Source organism: Sipha flava, unplaced genomic scaffold (genome assembly GCF_003268045.1).
Source record: "Sipha flava isolate LNK unplaced genomic scaffold, YSA_version1 200_pilon_pilon, whole genome shotgun sequence".
Taxonomy (NCBI): domain Eukaryota; kingdom Metazoa; phylum Arthropoda; class Insecta; order Hemiptera; family Aphididae; genus Sipha; species Sipha flava.
In genome coordinates this window covers 102,803-123,803 of record NW_020272785.1, presented here as the reverse complement: position 1 = coordinate 123,803, position 21,001 = coordinate 102,803, and the positions used below count along the sequence as shown (strand labels likewise).

Here is a 21,001-nt window from a genome sequence, read left to right as displayed (position 1 = left end):
ATATATATATATATATAGTCATAAATATATAAATATATACACCTTAAATAGTTCAAATAGAAAATTGAATTATGTAAAGATAACGGGACACAGAAAAATATTTTACAATAATTATAAAATATCAGTGTTTAGGCATATCATCAATTTACAACTTATTTTCAGTAAATTAATATTTTAACGATATATCTAAACATAAATATTTGAAAAGTCTTGGAGAAGTAATAATTTGAGGAATTAAATTAATAGAAAATACATTTTCACTATTTAATATTTAAGTATATTAAATGCATAAGCACAGAAAATCAGAATGATTGCACATAAGTTATAATAAAATTAAATAATATAACAATAAATATAAAATATTGATTGAATGTATTGAATGTATTTGAATTAATAGCATGTATTGATAAAATTAGCAAATTAATTATATTTATTATTCATAAATATAAAATAATAGCAGTTTCATCATATAATATATTCTCCTTCACCTTTTGTGAATTTTGAGACTAGTGATAAAACTTAGAAGATTTATCCCAGCTAGTTTTCTGGTGAGTTTTTTGAATAGAACTACTTGATGAATCTAAAAGTACCTATTATTTTTAAATAAAATCATCACTTTTTTTACAGCGTAAATATTGTATTTTAGGTTTAATGATTAGTGTTTTAAGTAAAACCGTATAAAATAATTTTATAATGTATTTGCATACAATATTATCCAACAAACAAGGCCATATACAGAAAAGATTAGGAAGGGTTTTAAAGTATAAATATGTTTTTGGAAAAGCAAATTTTAAAATTTCATATGTAATAGGCTTTTAAAATCATTCAACTCTTTTTAAAAAAAAAATTGGGAGGTGGTCTGAACCCAAACCCCCTCCCCCCTGGCTACGGCCTTGCTTACAAGTGAATATTAGATAATAATTATCCAATACTTATACATAATTTATGAGTCCTGTAATATCATTTAAATTTTCATGGCAAATAAATAATTTTGAGTTTGAATTTTTCGATAATAGTAACTGATAAGTATTAGAAGGTCTATAATTATATATTTTTACATCTATAATAGTTACCTATAGAAAATCAAAAAATAATAAATATTTATAAATTATCTATGAAGTTATTAATTTTTACTGACTTACAGTTAGATGATACGGTTTTTTGTATATACATTAATTAATGAAAATGTATACACATTTGCTAATTAAACCTCAATCGAAATGTCTACAACTTTTTTTACTTCAATGGTAACATTTTAACAATTCGATATGCAGTAGAAAATGTACGAGTTTTTTTTAATTAAAACATAAGATGAAATTTAAAAAAATAAGAAGGAGGATTTTAATAAATATTATGGTTAAATCACTAAAATGAGTAACTTTATTTAAAATTAAAATCTAAATAGCTCGATTTGTATGGAATTTAATAGCAAATAAGAGTAGTGATTTTGGATGAGTAAAATAATTGTAGATATTATAGCATGCTTATACAGTTGAATAATAATACTATTTTTAACTACAATCTTTATATTAATTTAATTTACTTTGTTAAATTATTTACATTGGAAATAAATAGTGTTCCATAACGATATTTACTATTGAAGTATATAAAGTAGTTGTAAGCATATTTATTATTCATTGAATTCTTCAAAAATTTTTGTCTAAAATTTGACTGTAATTTTTCATAAAATAATATCCGGTTGATATATTTTATTTAAAAAACATAATTTAACCAAATTTTAAAATAAAAACATGAGTTTTTTAAAAAACATTTTCTTATAATTGTGAAATATGTATATTTAAATATAGAATTTAGTTACAATATGTTATTATCGATCACCATCACAAAAACTAAATTTTAAATTATCAATTTACCACAAAAATATAAAGCTTAATTCGGCTCATGACCTATATGACAATGTATATTTATGTAATGTAATCTTACACTGACTTTAGCTTAAAGAGCTTAAAGTGCTGCAACTCGTTTGCGCACATTCAAAATTTTTTACCTGAAAATCGACGACTCGTTTGCGCACGACACAGTCACACACATAACACGTGTATACATATATCATCACAGACTGCAGTACAAATTATCAAATATATTATCTTATAATTGACTGTGTAGACTGTAGATTATATAAATTTGAATTTTCCAAACAACTTTTAGTAAAGTTTCAGTCGGTATGGATTATGGATATGGACGATATAGTGGTGATTAGTGTATTGACGACGTAAAATTTAATATGGACATAGAAATTTCTAATATTTTTGAATCTCTGTGAGGAAAATAATGTTTCAATATTAATAATTATAAATTTCGTGAATACCATGTTTTAATGAGTGGATGTTCAAATATTAGATGCATTAATAAAAAATTTCCTGTGAGTGTTATTGTTAATACGAGTAAATCAAACAAAATAATAAAAGTAACCAACTATCATAGTCACAAAGAGTATAATAATCAACGATAATAAACAAACGAGTTCTGACACTAGGGATTTTCGTCACAGGTAGCCAAAATATATGTACGCAATCAAGTTGTGCATTTTTGTGCAAACGAGTTGTAGCCGCTTTGATTTGTGTGCTAAAAATATAATATTATATATATAAAATTATAACTGCTAAGTTTATAAATATAATTTATTATAGTTAGTGATCAAAGCAAAATCAAATAAAATCTAACAAAATATATTAATTTAAAACCATTATTATTTACAAAAAAATTGAAATTAATGATTACTAAATATCATTAGAAGTAAAAAAAGTTAAATATCTTAATAGTTAACTGTATTACAGATGGAAGATAACAGTATTATAATTAAGTATCTTAATAGTTATAGTTTTCTAGTAATATAAATAATACTGTTGTTATCCACCTAAAATAAAGACATAGTGCAACCAGGAAAAACTGAATAATAGAGGCTTAAGAGAGATTAAACCTTCCTAAACACTGAATTAGTTCTCACATATAAGTATTCTGAGTCTCAAGTTTTGTATGGTTTAAAATATTTTTAGTTTGTTCAATACTACAACTTATAAGACTTTTATTTAATTTTTTATTTATTATTTTAATTTTAGCATTTTTTAAATGCATTTTATTTATCATTTAATTTAAGTTAGCATTGTTACCACTAACCATCTACAACTTTTGTTATTGATACGTGTCTTGAAATAATTATCAGATGAAAAATTATTACTTCAGGATAGAAAAATGCATAATATAACATTCAATAATATACCTAATTTCAGAAAGTAGAATTTAATTTTTGTAAACATTTTAAAATTTATTTTGTACATCAAGTTTACAAATAATAATTAGGAAACCTATCTGCGGAGGAAATTTGATCTATCACGTGATGTGAATACTCTTAACATTATTGTGTATTTCAAGAATGTTAAAACCTTTGTTAGGAGTTTATACACTTCACATAATATATATTGTATGATACGAAAATGTATGAAAAACGTATGCCATATAGCTATAGAACGAAAACAGACAAGGCCGAAATAGAGAAGTTATAAACATTTTCTAAAATAAAATTATTTTTTAAGATTATAAAAATATGTAAGACATGAATTAATAATTCTGTTATTCTATTATTATTATAAAAACAAATGAAGAATTATTTATACTATTAAAAAAGGTAAACGTCTTTTTTTTTTGCTAATTCATCAATAAAGACTTCAGTTGTTATTAAGTAGTTTTTATTTATTGATAACATCGTTAAACTGTAATCTTTTTTTTTCTCATTGTAGGGGATGTCGAGACTCGGTAACCCCTTCACCCATAAATACACTATAGAGTAGGACTAACGGATAAAAGTAAGTCATAGATCACTATAAGGTCTGAAAAACCACATATTACAAGTTCATATTAACATGAAATTGTTTAAATATTCCATTTCAAATGCATATTTAATTCTTATTGTAATAATCTTACCTTTACAATATTCCATTTTTGTTTGCAGCTACAATATGCATATTTTATTTTTCTTTTAGGTATAAATATAAAATATAAATTAGTGCTATTACTACAATGAAACGTATTAAAAAGTATATACAGCACTTATTAATATCAAAATAAATTAATTTGAATATATATATATATATATTTAAAACGATAAGATTCTATATCAATAATAGTTTTTTTTTTAGTTTTTTTCTGATAAATTTACACTAGGTTTAAAAAACCTTATTTTACAATAAAATACAATTTTGATGAAAATAATACACACAAAAAGTAGTTTGATTGTCTAAAACATTGGTGCGCAACCTAGAAATCGCTAAATTTTACTAAATGGTCGCCAATAATTAAACACCAAGCGAAAAAATTATATATTTTATATAATTTTTTATTTTGTTATAAAACTCTAATTTTGAATTTTTATTACGTTTTGGATTAATTAAATTAAAGTTATATTAAAATTACCTAAAATTAATGATTTAATTTATATGAATAAAATGTTTATATACATTAAGTAAGTGTATATTATAAATTTACATAATGTTAGTAGGAAGGGTTAGAGTTTTTGCATCAGCGACGTAAATTAATTTTAGGGACGCGGATCAAAAAAGATGCGCTGGTCTAAAACTTAAATATTAAAAATGTTCGAACAAGTATATATTTTTAATAATATATATTAAAATTTCAATACGATTCAATTTTGAGTTGGTTTGTAGTTATTACTACTAAGTGCCAAAATAATACCTATATTGTTTACGCTAAAGATTTAATAAAATTAAAATTAAACACAGTAATACTCAAAAAATATGCAAATTATTATATACTCATAGAAAATTAATTTTTTTTTTAAATCATATAGAATTATTATAATATTAAAAAAAATTTTAAATAACAAAATAATTGACATTATATAATAAAGAAATTTAACATAAGTTAATTTGAGTTTATTTTTATATCATTGGAATTTTTCTCTGAACATTCCTAAATTAGGGAAACAAAATATTTTTTTAATTAAAATATTTTTAAAAATTATTAAAAACATGTATTTAAGTACCAAAAATATTAATGACTTATTTGTATTTTTAATTAGACGATTACAGCGTATTTAGGAATTGGTATAGAGAAGGGATGGGCTATTAAATAATATACGTAAAAATGAAAGGCACCCAGATCCCCCTTTGAGTTTTTCAAAAAAATACTCACCAAACGCAGTATAAAAATATTAATAATATTTTATTTACGGAGTAAAAATAGTTTACTTTTTACACACTATAAATATTTATTTTTATTATAATTATTTATTATTTGCAATTATAATACAAAATCAAGTTTTCTTTGTTTAACTACTAATTCATCAATTACTTCGTCAGTATTTATGTCTTTTTATCGATAAACTGATAAAAGTGCTAGTCCGTTAAGACCTTCCTAAGGAAAAAAAATACCAAAGGGGGATTGATCCCCAAATCCCCCCTGTAAATACTCTGCTGGACGGTTATATAGATAAGAATTTTGGCAAATGTATATTTGAATTCAAACGTAAATTCTAGTAGGTCAAATTATTTATTTTTGCTTTCTGAATTTTATACCTTAAACACGTTTTTCGGCTACCAAATTAGATTTTTGAACATTAATGCATATTCATTATAAACTATGCGTGAAGGATTTTCTGGTTATAAGGTATGCAAAAAAAGGCAAAGGCATTTGTAGTTTCAAAGCCGGAACTTCTAATCTTGATATTCAATTATTTATACGCAAAATAGAGCTTTCGTATTCAACTATCTTTATTTGAAACGTTATTGTATTTCCGGCTTAAAATTGTTATCATTGTTGTAAAATATATATTTAACGCAATTTTAATTAATTATTTAGTAATTATAAAATTATACTTAACATAAGTTTGTCTTTGCAAATAAATATTTTTAAAAAAATAATGTCCAACTTAAATTTTAATATATTATTAATATACTTGTAATAAAAATAGCATTTATATGGACTCAATAGAATAAAAATGTATAGTTGAATAAATTAAATTTACCATCGTGATAAATATAAGCTTATTTTTTTTTACTGAATTTCATATTTTATTTTAAGGATAATTTAACTAATATATTACATTATCAGTAACTATATCAATCATACATGCTTATATTTTAATCGGAACAAATGTACAGTCGTGATATAGAAAATTATATGATAATCCAAGATATAATGATTTATAGATAGAAGATTTATTAGTATAGTTAGTTATTACTTGTATAGTTCAAAAATTTTAAAAGCTTATAATTAATACATTTCAAACTTATTTATATTTGTAAAATATTAACATAAACAACAATTTATCTAGAAAAACCATAGTTATGATAATTTAGTCATGTGAAAAATAAGTTTCTTTTAATCATCCAATAAAAAATATTAATACCAATTAATTAAAAATAACTATTCATCTAATATTAATTTTTGAATTTGCTTTTATTTAAAAATATTTTAAAAGAATGCAGAGAAACTAAGGATTCTACAAAAAAATGTATTTATTTTTTTACCGTTTTAGATTAAAAATTACAGTCTACAATGTTATAATATAAAAATTAAATATTGTTAAGTATAATATAAAAAATAACATTCTATAATATTTTTTGAATTTTAAACTATGAACGAGTCCACTTAAAGACTAATAATAATAAAAATATGTAAAATTATTTTTCAATAATATTAAAATTTAGTTGAAATTATTATAATTAATTAAAATATAATCTTTACTGATACATTTTTAAATTATAAAATTAAAATTTATAAGCCACAAATAAGTCATTTTTAGCTAATCAATGAATAAAGATTAGTTATGAAATACGTTTTAATAAATATAATAAAATATTGATAAACATATATTATTTCTGACCAGTTGTACAAGTATTTTTATTATTAATATTATTATTATCCTACAATTTATGTCTTAAGTGATACTTTTAATTATTTAAGACGTCGCCTATAAGAAGTTTACTCGATACACAAATGTGAGAGTACCCTTGTATTCTGGTTAGCTCTTTTTTGTGATTTTTCTATTCCAATTTATGGGAAATAATTGATTTTAGAGTCCCTAGAGTGCCGTTGTTCTGGAACCAAATATAATAACCATGAATAAACTAAATTTGTAACAAATATTTTGTGAGAAGAAAACCAATGTTATTATATAAACTCAGTTAATATAAAAGATGTTATATTATATATTATTCAAGATAAGATTTAATTATACATATAATGTGTTAAAGGGTAAAGCGTTTTGTAATATTACTAGGTTAGGTTACCAGTTTGAATTTCTTATAATGTACTGATTTGACTTAAAATATGTATATGTCAATTTCAGTTTCAATTTCTCTTAAATATATTACAAATATATTATATTAATATTAATATTAAAACTTTATTTTAACAATAGAGATTTGTATTTAACTATATTTTAGTTATTTAAAAACATTAAAATAAATTTAATTCATATTATTTATGTTATAATATATTTGTTTTTAATTTAACGTCAATAATTAATGATAACATTCGATACTATATCTATATAATATCTATTATTTTTAAGTGTAATAGAATTGGATGTTTTGACGATTTTAAAGTAAAAATTTTTAATTAAAATATAAACAATATTTTTCGTTACTCTTACACATACGGAATATTCCGTATATACTTACTTACAAAATACTACATATATTTCAAGGGACCCGCAGCACTGTAGCAACCAAATATTGCACCCAAGATGTAATTTAAAAATGCACCTTTATGTAATTTTAATTAAAAAATATAATTATTAGATATTATTTTCAACAATTGCTTCAATTAATATAAAGGATGTTTAAGTTTTTGTAAATAATATATACAGCATTAACCGTAGTATTTTTTAACATCAAATGTAAATTTTTAATTTTCACGCTCACCTAGGAATTGCAGTCGAGGCATAGATACCCCTCGCCTCCCTTGCTATGGTCCCAAGAATTCATAAAATAAAATAAAATAAAATGTGCAGACTTGAATGGTGGTGGAGGTTATGTTATCAAAATTCGTCTCCAAATGTAATCGTTGGAAAAACGAAATCAACTTAAGTTTTATTTAAAAAATTAACAGTAAGTGAAGATTGATTATACTTTTATGAGTTTAAAAGATTTCATTTACGTATTTTATTTTTAAAATATATATCATATTACTTGTTACATTTATCAACATTTTTTACGTTTCATATCATAAGTAATTATGTAATTTTACAAATAAAAATTGAATACAAAAATATTTCAAGATTTAAATAAGTTCACATTTTTACTAAAATGCAAAAATATTTTAAGAATATTATAAGGTTTACAATGTTGTGTATTAGAAGTTAAAAGTTAAATAAAAAAAGGTGTTAGTATAAGGTGTTATCTAAAAAATATACATGGCACATTGCGGCTTTATATGTAACATAATTTCAATTTATAATATGATTTATTTAAAGCAAAATAAATTATTTATATATCGTTGTACATATTTTTTATAATTAGTAAGTAGTTAGTGTTAATTAAGTTCATCATATATATATATTCAGTCAAATTAGATGCTATAGGTGATTAATTTTTAACCCAAAACCTGTGATCATTTAAATTTTTTTTTTTCAGTGCATCGACTCATACTCATCAGTAATCAGTATGTTATACATTTATACAATATGAATTTTGAATCCTTATAGTCACTTATATATTTACCTATTATATATTAACTAAAATTTATTTATAGTTTACGTGAGTATAATAATATAATTGTATTATATTTGTACATTTGGAAGACTAAAATCATTTTTAACAACTTGACTTCAAGATTTATCCATCATAATATATATTTTATGATTTTTCTTATTAATATAATTTTCTATAAAACAGGAACAACACTTCATATAATTTAAATAGATATTTAATTAATAAATCTTCGATAAATGAAGTGAATATAATTTATAGTTGTATTCCATATATCAATTAAATGAATTTACTATTAAGTTATGAAGTTTAAATAAAAATTGTACAGTGTATATCATTTTTGCCTTATGTATAATGTTATTACAAAATTTTATAATTTAAAAAAATTTGATTTAGATGATTTTTGTATGCATTGTAGACAATTCAATGAATTTTTATGTAATTAAAAATATAGAGCAACTATAAATTATTTTTATTTTTATTTTGAATATTTAATAAGCTCAGAATATTCGGGTTTTAAAATTTAAAAAGTAAATTTAAATCATTTAATAGGAGTGATAATGGATTATGTTCAAGGGTGTTGCACTTGGGGGCGTACACTATTATGTGAATGACATGCTACTCAACAAAAAAATTATAAAATCATTTTTTCATTTATTGCATTATATTATAGTATGATACATTTCAAAATGTATTATAATTTAACGAGTAAGTCATAAAAAATAATCGATAATAATTAGTAATGAGTGATTTCGAACAGAGCCGAATCCTTGATGTTTGATTCGGTTCAAAATTCGAACTCTGTATGAAAAAATTTGAACCGAACTATTAATAATTTGGTACTATTCGAAAATTTAACTTGTTAATATTTGTCAAACCAGACTTACTGGCCACGATAGTTCAAAGATTAAGTATTGAATTTGAAAATCAATTTTTACAATTCTTCAAAAGTAATTTTTAAAAATTTGAAATTGTTTGGTGTTAATAATGATTAGGTATGACTGCATATCAGTATTGATTTCTATTTCAATCATATTTATTGAAACGAAAAAAATTTATTTTGAGAAATTGAGTATATTAGAAGAGTACATAGTATATTATTTCGCTTTCACGGCTGTTTTGCTGATAAAAACATGTTAAAATTCTATACTTCTATGTATTGTGAATTTTTATATTATATTGATTTCACAATCATAAGCATTAAAAAATTTGAATACATTCGATTGATCTACACATAAAATCAATGACTACAGTGTTCAGCCGTTTTATTTTTCAAATTATTGAAAAATATTTGAATTTGAGTTCGAGTTCGATTTGAAATTTTTCTAGATTCGGTTCTGTTCAGTTCGGTAAAAAATTTAAATGTTCGGTTAGGTTCGGGTTCAAAAAAATATTTTTAAGTTCGGTTCGATTTTAAAATTAGGGTTCGACATATCACTAGCAATATACATGTATTGAACATTTAAAACTATAAATGTTGGATTAATATATTTAATTAAGTAGCTACTGCATAAAAATGTTCAAATATTGATAATAATTTGGCATAAAATAATTTAAAAGTAAGAAAATCATTTTTTTTTTTTTTTTTTTTTTTTTTTTTTTTTTTTAATAAAAAAACAAATAAATAAAGTGGAGTAGTAAAATGCTTATTTTATCTTACTATCTATATAATGATATTATGCTTGCTAAGTTTGTTTGAAATTAGTATCATCGTAAGTATTGACAAAGATAATAAAATATATTCATTTTATACTTATTTCATACTAAGTATTATAGTTGGAAAAAATCTCTGAAATCGTCTACGGAAATAATTGCTGTTCGGTAAATAATTTTGAGTTTTATGTAATCCTCCACGAATGTAATGATAATTAAAATTACTTTTAAAATTTAAACATATAATGCCTAATTTGATGTAAATATAAGATTATAATTAATTACTAAGACGTACACATACATTTGAGTATATATTAAGATATTCCAATAACATTAATAATCTTTAATCTATATGGCAAAACGTCTAAATGTGATTTAAAATCGACACCCCTGACACGAAGTAATAACTAAAATAAGTGAATATAGATGTTTGTAGAACCAAAAACGAGTGGAATACAATCACGTACGAGTGGCACTTTGATGGTTTCTCTATACTTTGAAAGTTTACCGAAGATCAAACGGTATTATTTTTTTAATATTCTCACCTTTACACTGTTCTTAAAACGCAATCCAAGAAATTCATGAGTCGCCTATCGTGGACGATAGAAATCGTCTGATATTTGTCAACGTAATCCAATTATATGCTTACCGATAAGATCCTTTAAACAACTGCGATGTCTATATTCACCACCAAAAAAAAAAAAAAAAACGATGGATATCGTAAGAAGCCAGCCGAGTGCACAAATATATTATATAAATATAAAAAATAACTCAAAGGAAGTAATTTTACAAAAATTACATTTTCGGAGAGGTGAAAGTTATGTCATAAGATTTGTACTTTTATATCCACGTACGAATGTACGCGCGCACGCGCGTGTGTGTGTGTGTGTGTGTGTGTTTAATGTGAGTGTGTTTGGGTAAATCACGTAAATATTTTGAAGTTTACCAATTCTATTCAACGTTATAGCTGGAAGGGTGGTTCTAGTAGAAAAAAAAACATTTCATACCGTAAATGGGCCCTATCCTTCCATGCACTGTGTTTGACTTGGAAAAATATTAGAAACGGATTGAACAAACAAACATATAGTATAATAAAAATAAGTATTTCTCAAGTCATGACCGTACACATCTCGTACAACTCTTACATTTAAGAAAATGAGCCGAAATTGTTTAAAAATGAAGAACAAAGTCTATCCAACCGTAAGTCAAACAATGAATGTACTATATTATAGTAATACGCATACGAATGAAAAACAACAATAAAATAGAAATATTATGGTTACTTACCAAAGGAACTTGTTGAACCGGCGGAAGACCGGAACCGGACGGAGACGGTCGGTCGTGTCTGTCGACGGTGGTCATGTCGCTGGGCTCGCTCTGCATGGACAGGTTGTCGTCGCTTTCGGTGGGTGGCGGCGACGGGGTACGGCTCTCGGTCGGCACCGGCGTCCGGCACCGACTCAACGGCCGCAGATCTTCCGGTTCCATGGGCTCGTCGTCCCGGTCGGCGGGCAAAAGCTCGACGCGGTCGCCGACGGTGTCTTCGTCACCGTCACTGGGGCGAGCCATGTCAGCCAGCCCTTTGACCTTTAGGCTCTCAGCCGTCTTCAGCAGAGTGGTCAACTGTCTGTGGTCCACGTTCACTTCGCCGCGGTACATAAACTCGACTAGGTCACGAAGCTCTGCGAACTGTACGTCTTTGAGCACGACTATCGGATGTCGAGTCGGGTGGTCTAGGAACAGTGCCTTGAAGTAAGCGCTACACGCCGATAATACCACCTTGTGAGCGCGGATCAGGCGGCCTTCTTCCGAACAGGCGAGCGTCACGTCCACGAGGGACTCTTCTTGGAGCAGTTGACTGAATACGCCCAGTAAGTTGTTCTGATGATTGTTCCACCGGAGACAGTAGTGCTCGCTTCCCATGTCTGAGATAGCCTGCGCACACAAAAGTCCACAACATGAGTGCTATATGCTAAGCTTATAAATATAATAATTTATAAAATATATGTGCGTACGCTGTACTTTCTAGGATTTCCCAAGGGAAAGTGTCACAACAACCAAACTTTTCGTCTAACCCCTTCTTTGGACTTCGAAATGTATGTTAAAGCCGCAGAATATGCTGAGCAAATTTTCGAATATCCGTATCATAGAGAAACGACGAAAAAAATAAAGATATCGTTTATATTTTTCACAATATATAACCCCTCTCCTTTAGACTTTTTTTTAGCACAGATTTATTTAGTATTTTTGATATAGGTGTACAGTCACACAGATATATATATAGTAAGTACTTGTAAACATTTACTATCGAATACTATGTATATCTTTCTATTGATAGCAAGTTTCATGATAACAAATAATAGTATAATAGTATTAATATTCCTATTTACCCCTTCCTTAAACAAGCTTCAGATCCTCCCTGCCGCGGACTTATCATTGTCAAAGTAGATATTTCGTTCGTCAGCAGTGGGCAACCCGAAGCGTCCGATATGAAATTCAGATAAAATAAATAATAATTTGTTTAAAGATTAAAACCGTAACCTGATGTAGATCATAGCAGTAGTGTAAATACAAGGAATAAATACTACAATGGGCGATAGCCATTTATCTTACATTATTAAAGTGATTTAGGTATTTTTTATATTGCTTATTATTTTCAATATATTTATGGTATGTTTAATATTTCATTCTTCTTCCCGTTAAAAATACATATCCAAGACACCATTAAATAACGCGCGGATTCCGTGTACATTAAACCTACATTAACGATACTCATTGAATTCTTTAAAACAAATTTTTGTTTGGTTGTCAAATGAATAACATTCGAAATTTATAATTAGCTGTCCCCTATACACAAGTAATTCATAATTGTATTAGTGAGTGTCAAGTTGTAACATCAAGGGTAAAACCTGTGACCACCCTAAAATTTATTAGCCACTTAGCTGACTCACTGTGATAATTGTATGGGTATAAAATGTATTATATTAGTTATGTATTACAAATATAACAATGTATATTTTAGACAGTTTAACTGGTTCTTGACGGCATTCAAAAAGTATAATGAATAATTATAACATAAAAAATGAATACTCAAAATGTATGCAATTTATTATTATTTTTTTTTAATTTAGAAATGTATAAAATTTAAATACATATATGGTAAAATTATAATAAGGGATATTTTCGAGATATTTTATAATACAATGATATATAGATATGAAAATATAACCATCGAGTGATGGCACTTTGGTATGAATTGAATCCTTATGGCATACATTTAATTATAAAATAAGGACTTAGAACTGTTTTAAGTCTTCTGAGAAGGTTCCTAGCAACAAAGAAAATATACTGTTACGAACATAAATATTTGTTCTAAGGCAATTTTTTTAATTTGAAGCAGTGATATTTAGCAAGGTTTTAATGTACGGAGGAGCTTAGTTGTGTATTTTGATAGTTATGAATCTTTAACGATTTTAGATTGGACATTTTTTTTATTTTAAAGGTAGATTTCTAATTATAGCCCAAGTTGTATACGTTCATAATGGTTTAAGCAAGAAATTATAAATGTGTTTTTTGAAGAGTTCTATAATATTTTCCTAGGATGAGTTGAAATAGAAAAAGTAGTCTTTTTAATTTAATTTTATCTCTGATAAATGAATGTGCTTCAACTAAAAGTCTGAAGTTTGTCAAAAGTTAAGACTAGATAATTTGCTATATTCGACTTTGGTATGTATTTATTGTTTGGTATACTAGTGAGTGTTGAATATAGTATAAAGCAAAAGTTTTATGGGTAGATTTGTTTTCATTAACTTTGACACGCCAGTTAGAATGTAAAAGAGATTAATTATTAAAATTATTTTGAAGAGATTTCGAGACTGCAACAGGATCAACACATGTGAAATAACTTTGTTGATGGCGTATTCCGAGTGCATGAATTGGATATCGAAGTATAACTTAAAAAGTGGCTGGGCCTAGGAGAACACTGGTTATTATTAACAATATACTCAAGAAGAGCTTTAATCTAGATCTGATAGCAAAAGAACATTTACTCATGTAGAATATAAAAAATAGGTAGGAATAGGTACTTAAGAAAGATTTTAGAAAATAAGATTAGGGTTTCATTTATCATTGAAAACATGCGTATCGTTTTGGAATACTACAAAAGTATAAAATTGTTTTTAATGAGCTGTAAATAGTAATACAAATAGGGATATTTGATGTATAACCGAGTGGCATTTTCACTATCCAAATTGTGTGACAAAAAATAAAATAATTACTAAACATTTCCATAAAACGGAGAAGATTAGAGATTCGAAAAATTACGCTAACAATATGAATGTGGTAGTTTATAGAAAACTAATAGGCGATTATAACTTTTATTATTAGTTATATACGAATAATTTGAAATTCTGACATTTGATTTTCTATAGAAAAGTTAATATTATAATTATCCTTAAAAACTTTGGAAAAGTGTTGTCTAAATATTTTTGTTTTTACTTTCTTATTTATTGTTAGACTTGATATGATTTTATAATTGAGAAAGAGGTAATTTTAATTTTTTGATCTTTTCTAATGATTTTCAACAAGGAAGCATCTTCTTCTGAAAAGAAGATTAGTATTGTCTATTTTTCCATCCATATTTGAAGACATATATATATAGATAATAACAATTAGTTTTAAATCTTAAGTAATATAATTATAAACATAATTAATAAAATATTGTTAATTTCTAGGAAAATTATAATATTTTTATTTTTTTATGCGCCGTGTTAAGGGTAAATTCTTAAAAGTCCGTAAGTATTATTATAAATAGGCCTTGACAGTTATACATTTTGCAAACTAACTCTACTAATTACACTTCTAAACATATTTACTTAAAAGCTAATTTATAATATTTACTGGTATAATTTATACATATATAACTACAATATTTATTCAATTTGAACAGTAAGTAACTTTGATTATCAAAAATTATTTATTATTACATGTCCATTTTAGTATTAAAATAATTATGTAAGAGTATCGATATGTGACTTTATAATAACTTCATTGAAGAATAAACAATGGACTTTTATAGTTAAAATGCATTTTATACTTAAACTGTTTTTAATTACTATATAAACAACTTATATAAATCGTTTAACCAAATAAAAACGTAGCTTAATTAAAATAGTGCACATATAAATATTTGATTACGATTTGTACTATGTCCACCCACTCATCCACCCAACTATCAAAATCATGATTTGTGGTTTATATATATAAAATATGCACATTTTACAGAATATGATAAATATTTTGAATAACATATTCATATTTTTAAATAATAATTAAACAAATAAAAAAGTTTTTATTCAATATTCAATGAATTTCAATTTGATCTTTTATTTAATGATAATAACAAATTGATTATAGTAAAACGACTGATTATTAAGTACTCTGTCACTAAAATCGAAATAGTAATCATCGCTGCTACTATTACTATGTAGTAAAATATTTATTTACTTTAATTTCATTAATCAAATTATATTTATTAATAATTTTTATTGCTAAAAATATATGATTATTAAACCAATTTGTATTATAACTTTGTATAATGAAGTATATAGAAAAGAAAACTAATACGTATCAAATAAATCAATAGTGTAATAACTATAATTGTATAGCCATTTATGTATTAATAATAACATTATTAACTCTATACATAAATAATTAATAACAATTAACGATTTTTATATAATATAAAACCAGTTTTATTAATAATTATATTTTTTGCACTTCTATAATGCAATAAATTATTACAATATTATTAGGTATATAGTTATTTAAATGAATATTGGTTTTGATTTAGAAGTATAATTTAAAGTAATATATATATATATATATATATATATATATATATATATATATAAACTAACTAATTGCATTATGAAATTAATTCTTAATAACCACAACGATTGAAATTTAAATAAATCTTGTGATTGGTATTTAATACCTAATATTTAAGTGAAGGTGACGATTCAAAAATAAAAACACTCAGAAACTATGGTTGATTCGGATACTCTCTAACTTATTAACTTTTGACAATTATTTTGTAAGGAGAAAAAACGTTATAAAGAGGAATTAAAGTTTATTATTTAAATTAAATATAATACTGCATTATGCAATATTGCATTCTGTTTAAAATTAATATATTTTCCTTTCCTATGTGATTATTTTCATCCCTCACAAAATATTAATATTAGTAAAATATAATGATATAAATCAAATTTAATGATTACATAAAACAGTTTATAGTAAAAAGATTAAACTAATAAACATATTTTTAAGATTATAATACATAATAAAGCATGTATGTAGTTTAATATGTTTATATAAGAATGAAATACATTATTTTCAAGTATATCATTGTTTTAGAAATGTTTGCTAACCTAAATAAATAACATCATACTCATCAATTATTTAAAAAACACTTAATAAATTAATACATAGCTATTAAAATTCACACTTTAAAAATGGTTTATCTACTCATTACATATTCTGAATTTATTTAATTTTGATATTCAGGACGATTGTAGAATTAATTAATTGTAGAATAAAAATTGTATTTTATTTACATTTTATTTTAAGAATATTTCAATAGATCTAGATAATAAAAACAACTATACTATAATACTAAAAAAATTTAAATTTTTTAATACTTCCAATTTGAAAAATATGACCAATTATTTAATATTTTACTTATTAGAAAAATATTTATATACCTACTATTGTGCTACATAAAATATATATTTCTGTGTGGATATTGGTTGTTTGGTAGACAGTTGGCAATCAATTTATAAGTGCGAGCGATAGTGCATGAAATAACGGGCGATACCACTTATTATTATTTATTTATAATTATTATATAATTGTAAATAAATAACTTATTAACGTAGTTCATTTTACTGACTAATATATCAGTAGCCTTCTCTTATACTTTATATTAATTTCTCATTTGTAATTAAAAGAGAAAAAAACAAAAATTTCATTGAACCTATATTTTGTTTACAAATTACATTATGTATTATACATTTGTAATAACATATTTGTACCGATACATTTTAGGTTATTACATTAAACATCAGATCGGTGCATAAAATGTTTAAACGATTTCTTTTGGAAGTGTATCTAGACATACTTTAATAGAAATTAAAATTTATTTTGACTAACCAATAATTAACTATAGTACTTAAAATATTTTTTATATCGTATAAATATGTATACACAAATTACCAGATAATAAGTACCAATTTATGTTTATATACTTTATAATAAACCTCAAAACAAATTATTCTTATATTTGTTTATATTAAGAAGTTCTTAAATATATAAAATTAAATAAATAATAATAATGTATAATAATAATAAATAAATATATAAAAGTATATAAATCAAGTATTTATACAACAATTATTAATACTATGTATTTTAATGTTGTATATAGCATACGTGATACGTCATAAATATGTACATACGCCATCGTATATTGTAACACAATAAACATCGAGTACCATAAACACCCCCTTAAATCATGTGGTCAAACTTCCCAATACATTGAATAAATTTAAGAATTATCTAGTTAAAAATTTAATAATTGTATTAGTATTATAAAATATAAATGTTCATTATAATTCATATTCCATATATTGTATAAAAACATTTCGATTCACTTAAAATTTAATTTATTTATATTTATATTTTATATTCATTTATATTTTATTTTATAAAAATACACAATAAATAATTATTCCTTTACAATTATGTATTTTATTTCGATAAAAAAGCTGTATGCTTGTTTAAAAAATACATTTTAATACTTATAGATTTAATAAATATTGGTAATTGACATAAAAGAAAAATTTTAAAAATTTCAAGTGGTATCATGAATCGTGGTTACGTGTAAGAAATAAGGCCTCGGAATAATAATATTACCTTTGGTTTTTTTTCTAGAATTTTCATTTTAAAGTATTTACATAGTGTGATTTTTTAAATTAAAAACATTTTATACAGTTAATGGTTAATTTTTATTAAATATTATAGTCTGAAGATATTTTTGAAAATAAACATAATTAAAAAAATTGTTACCGTCGAACGGTCAGATACTATAGCAACGAACTGTTTGTTATTTCAATTTGTATAATTTTTTTAATAAACTGATATATTCATACTATACATAAAATACTTATTGAATATTACCAAAAAATCTAATATCTACTTCTATATTTATTTTTTAAATAAAGTCATTAGTAGTTACCGAATAAATATTATTTAGTTTTTATAAATTAAAATATATTATGACCAAAAAATTTTTATAATTATATTTATAGTTAAACTAGAAATACATTGTTGCAAACAAAATATTATAAATATAATAATAATAATATAATATAAAAGTAATTCAATTTCAATTATTTATCATTCAAGAATTTTAGGTTATTCGATTGAAAATATTTTTTTATTTAGTATAGCGCCGTAGTCAAACTACAATTTTAATATAAAAAATATTACAAATATGGTAAAAATGAATTAAACAGTTAAGTATTACAAAAAAAAAATAATAACTAAAATTGATATCAATACTGTCATAATGAAATACAACTATAAATAATCTACTTGGAATTATTTTGATTGATTAAATAAATTATACACCCTCAATATTACCCTTTTATATTGAATATAGACTACGTTATGAAATACGTACTGCAATTTTATATGAATATCGAAGATATTTTATTTTACTTCCCAAAAATAACAAAAAACTGTTGGATTAACAATATATACTTTATCCTTGTTTTCGACTTAGAGCGTGATACAGGAAAGTATTCACAAGTCCTTTCTATTCAAAACCAATCAGATTGCGGATAATTACATTACAACCTTGAGTTTCCATAGATCGACATTGGTATATTTTTAAATCACTTAAATAAAAAATCATGTATAATGGTACCCAAATAAGAAATGTACAAATTCAATATTTAGGTTTATATAAGGAATAACAAATATTTGTAATAATTATTCAAAATAAAACTACTTATTGTGTTATTTTAAAATGTATGCGATTATAATATATGGTTTTGGAAAGTAAGAATATCGTTTTTAATTAGATTCTACAATTAATTGAGCTATATTTATTTATTATTTATTTGTCGACCGTTAGCTATCAGCTATCATTGACTGGCGTTACGTGTATGCAATTTAAAGACGCGCATGCCCATACAAAACAACTGTAATTTTATTTATTCTGCTGGAGTTTCATACGATAAACAATATCAGATTTTAAATGAAATAACACAAATTTGAATCGAGAATTTTCCGGTAATAATATTTGCTGATAACTTAACTTTTTTTCGATTGTATTAATTAACACAATTCCGATGATAAGAAAAAAATATTGTAAGCGTCTGATAAGATTACATGTATATAAACATTATCAAAGTACCAGGAGTACGTACATTGGCCGAATGGCGATTCTTCTAATCTGCTATCGACATAATATATTGGCAATATAGTTGTGCGTCATCTATGAGATCATACACATAAACTATACAAATACTAAATAACATTTAAAAAAGATATCACATGGTTATACGCACTGTATGTTAGTAGTTATCGTCCTTTGCGAAATTCCTTTTCGTAACACCATTAGTACCGGCTAATAAAATATGACGGAAGTTTGGTCGTAACACAATTTCGTTTGCACTTTGCCTAATTCGACACACTGAGCATGCACACCGAATTAAATGATAATAATAATAAAAAAAAATACGCGACGACCTTTTATGAAATGCGTACGTAAAAGACAACAACAATATGTAAAATATATCAAAATGAAAAAAAAAACTTAAAGATTAGAAGAAAAAAAAAATTTTTTTTTGTATTTTGTATTTTTTTTTTCCTTTTTTTTTCATTTAATACCTTAGCTATATGAATTCATTTTGGCGCCTGGAGTGCGTGTGTAACACGGCGGCACACGACAGAGAGGACACGCGAAACGATAAAAAAAATTTATTATTATTATAATTATTATTTTTCACAAACCGGTATAACACGTCGCCGGCGTATTACGAGCGCACTAATCACGTCGTTCGCGAATATTTCTGTTCGCGCGCGTATGTCGTGCGTGTTTGTGTACATGTATTCACATGTTCGTGTGTGTAAATTTGAGTCAGTGTCAGTGTATGCGGTATGTTTGTATATGAGTTTAAGTGTATGTGTGTGTTGTGTGTGTGTGTGTGTGTGTGTGTGTGTGTGTGTGTGTGTGTGTGTGTGTGTGTGGTGTGTGAGTGTGTGTGTGGTGTGTGTGCGTTATCACGCGCTTTCGATGGGAGTTCAACCGGCCTCCGATGACTTTGCCGGTCGACTGATCGAGTGACTGTGAGCGCTGGCGTACACTGCACTGGTGCCGTTGCGCGGCGCCAAAAAACGAACCGACCGGGCCGAATAGGACGCGCGCGCAAAATCGTCGCGCCGGCGGTGAGCCCGAACTGACAACACCGCTTAAACGCCGGGTCCCGCGCACCCCGTCGTCGCGTCGGCCGTAGGCCGAACGACGGGGAACAAGGGGAAACCCGCGAATATTGCGTCCGGCGGCGGTGGAGGGCCGATTGGTGGGGGGG

At 25.1% G+C, this 21,001-nt stretch overlaps 1 protein-coding gene across 6 annotated transcripts in view; it reads right to left on the bottom strand.

The window, feature by feature from the left end:
- Window positions 1-21,001, bottom strand: part of LOC112682231 (myeloid zinc finger 1-like) — a 36,388-nt gene that overhangs the window by 14,779 nt on the left and 608 nt on the right. Inside the window, exons 1-3 of one of the 6 annotated variants that reach the window (XM_025552752.1) lie at window positions 20,301-20,849; window positions 19,979-20,103; window positions 11,631-12,278 (exon numbers count right to left, since the gene is read on the bottom strand). In XM_025552752.1, coding sequence (XP_025408537.1) covers window positions 11,631-12,266 — 636 coding nt within the window. In that variant the 5' untranslated portion in view covers window positions 12,267-12,278; window positions 19,979-20,103; window positions 20,301-20,849. Of the gene's footprint in view, window positions 1-11,630; window positions 12,279-12,733; window positions 12,852-19,837; window positions 19,906-19,978; window positions 20,271-20,300; window positions 20,851-21,001 lie in introns of those variants that run through there. The other 5 variants (XM_025552754.1, XM_025552753.1, XM_025552750.1 and 2 more) reach the window with 5 other exon arrangements.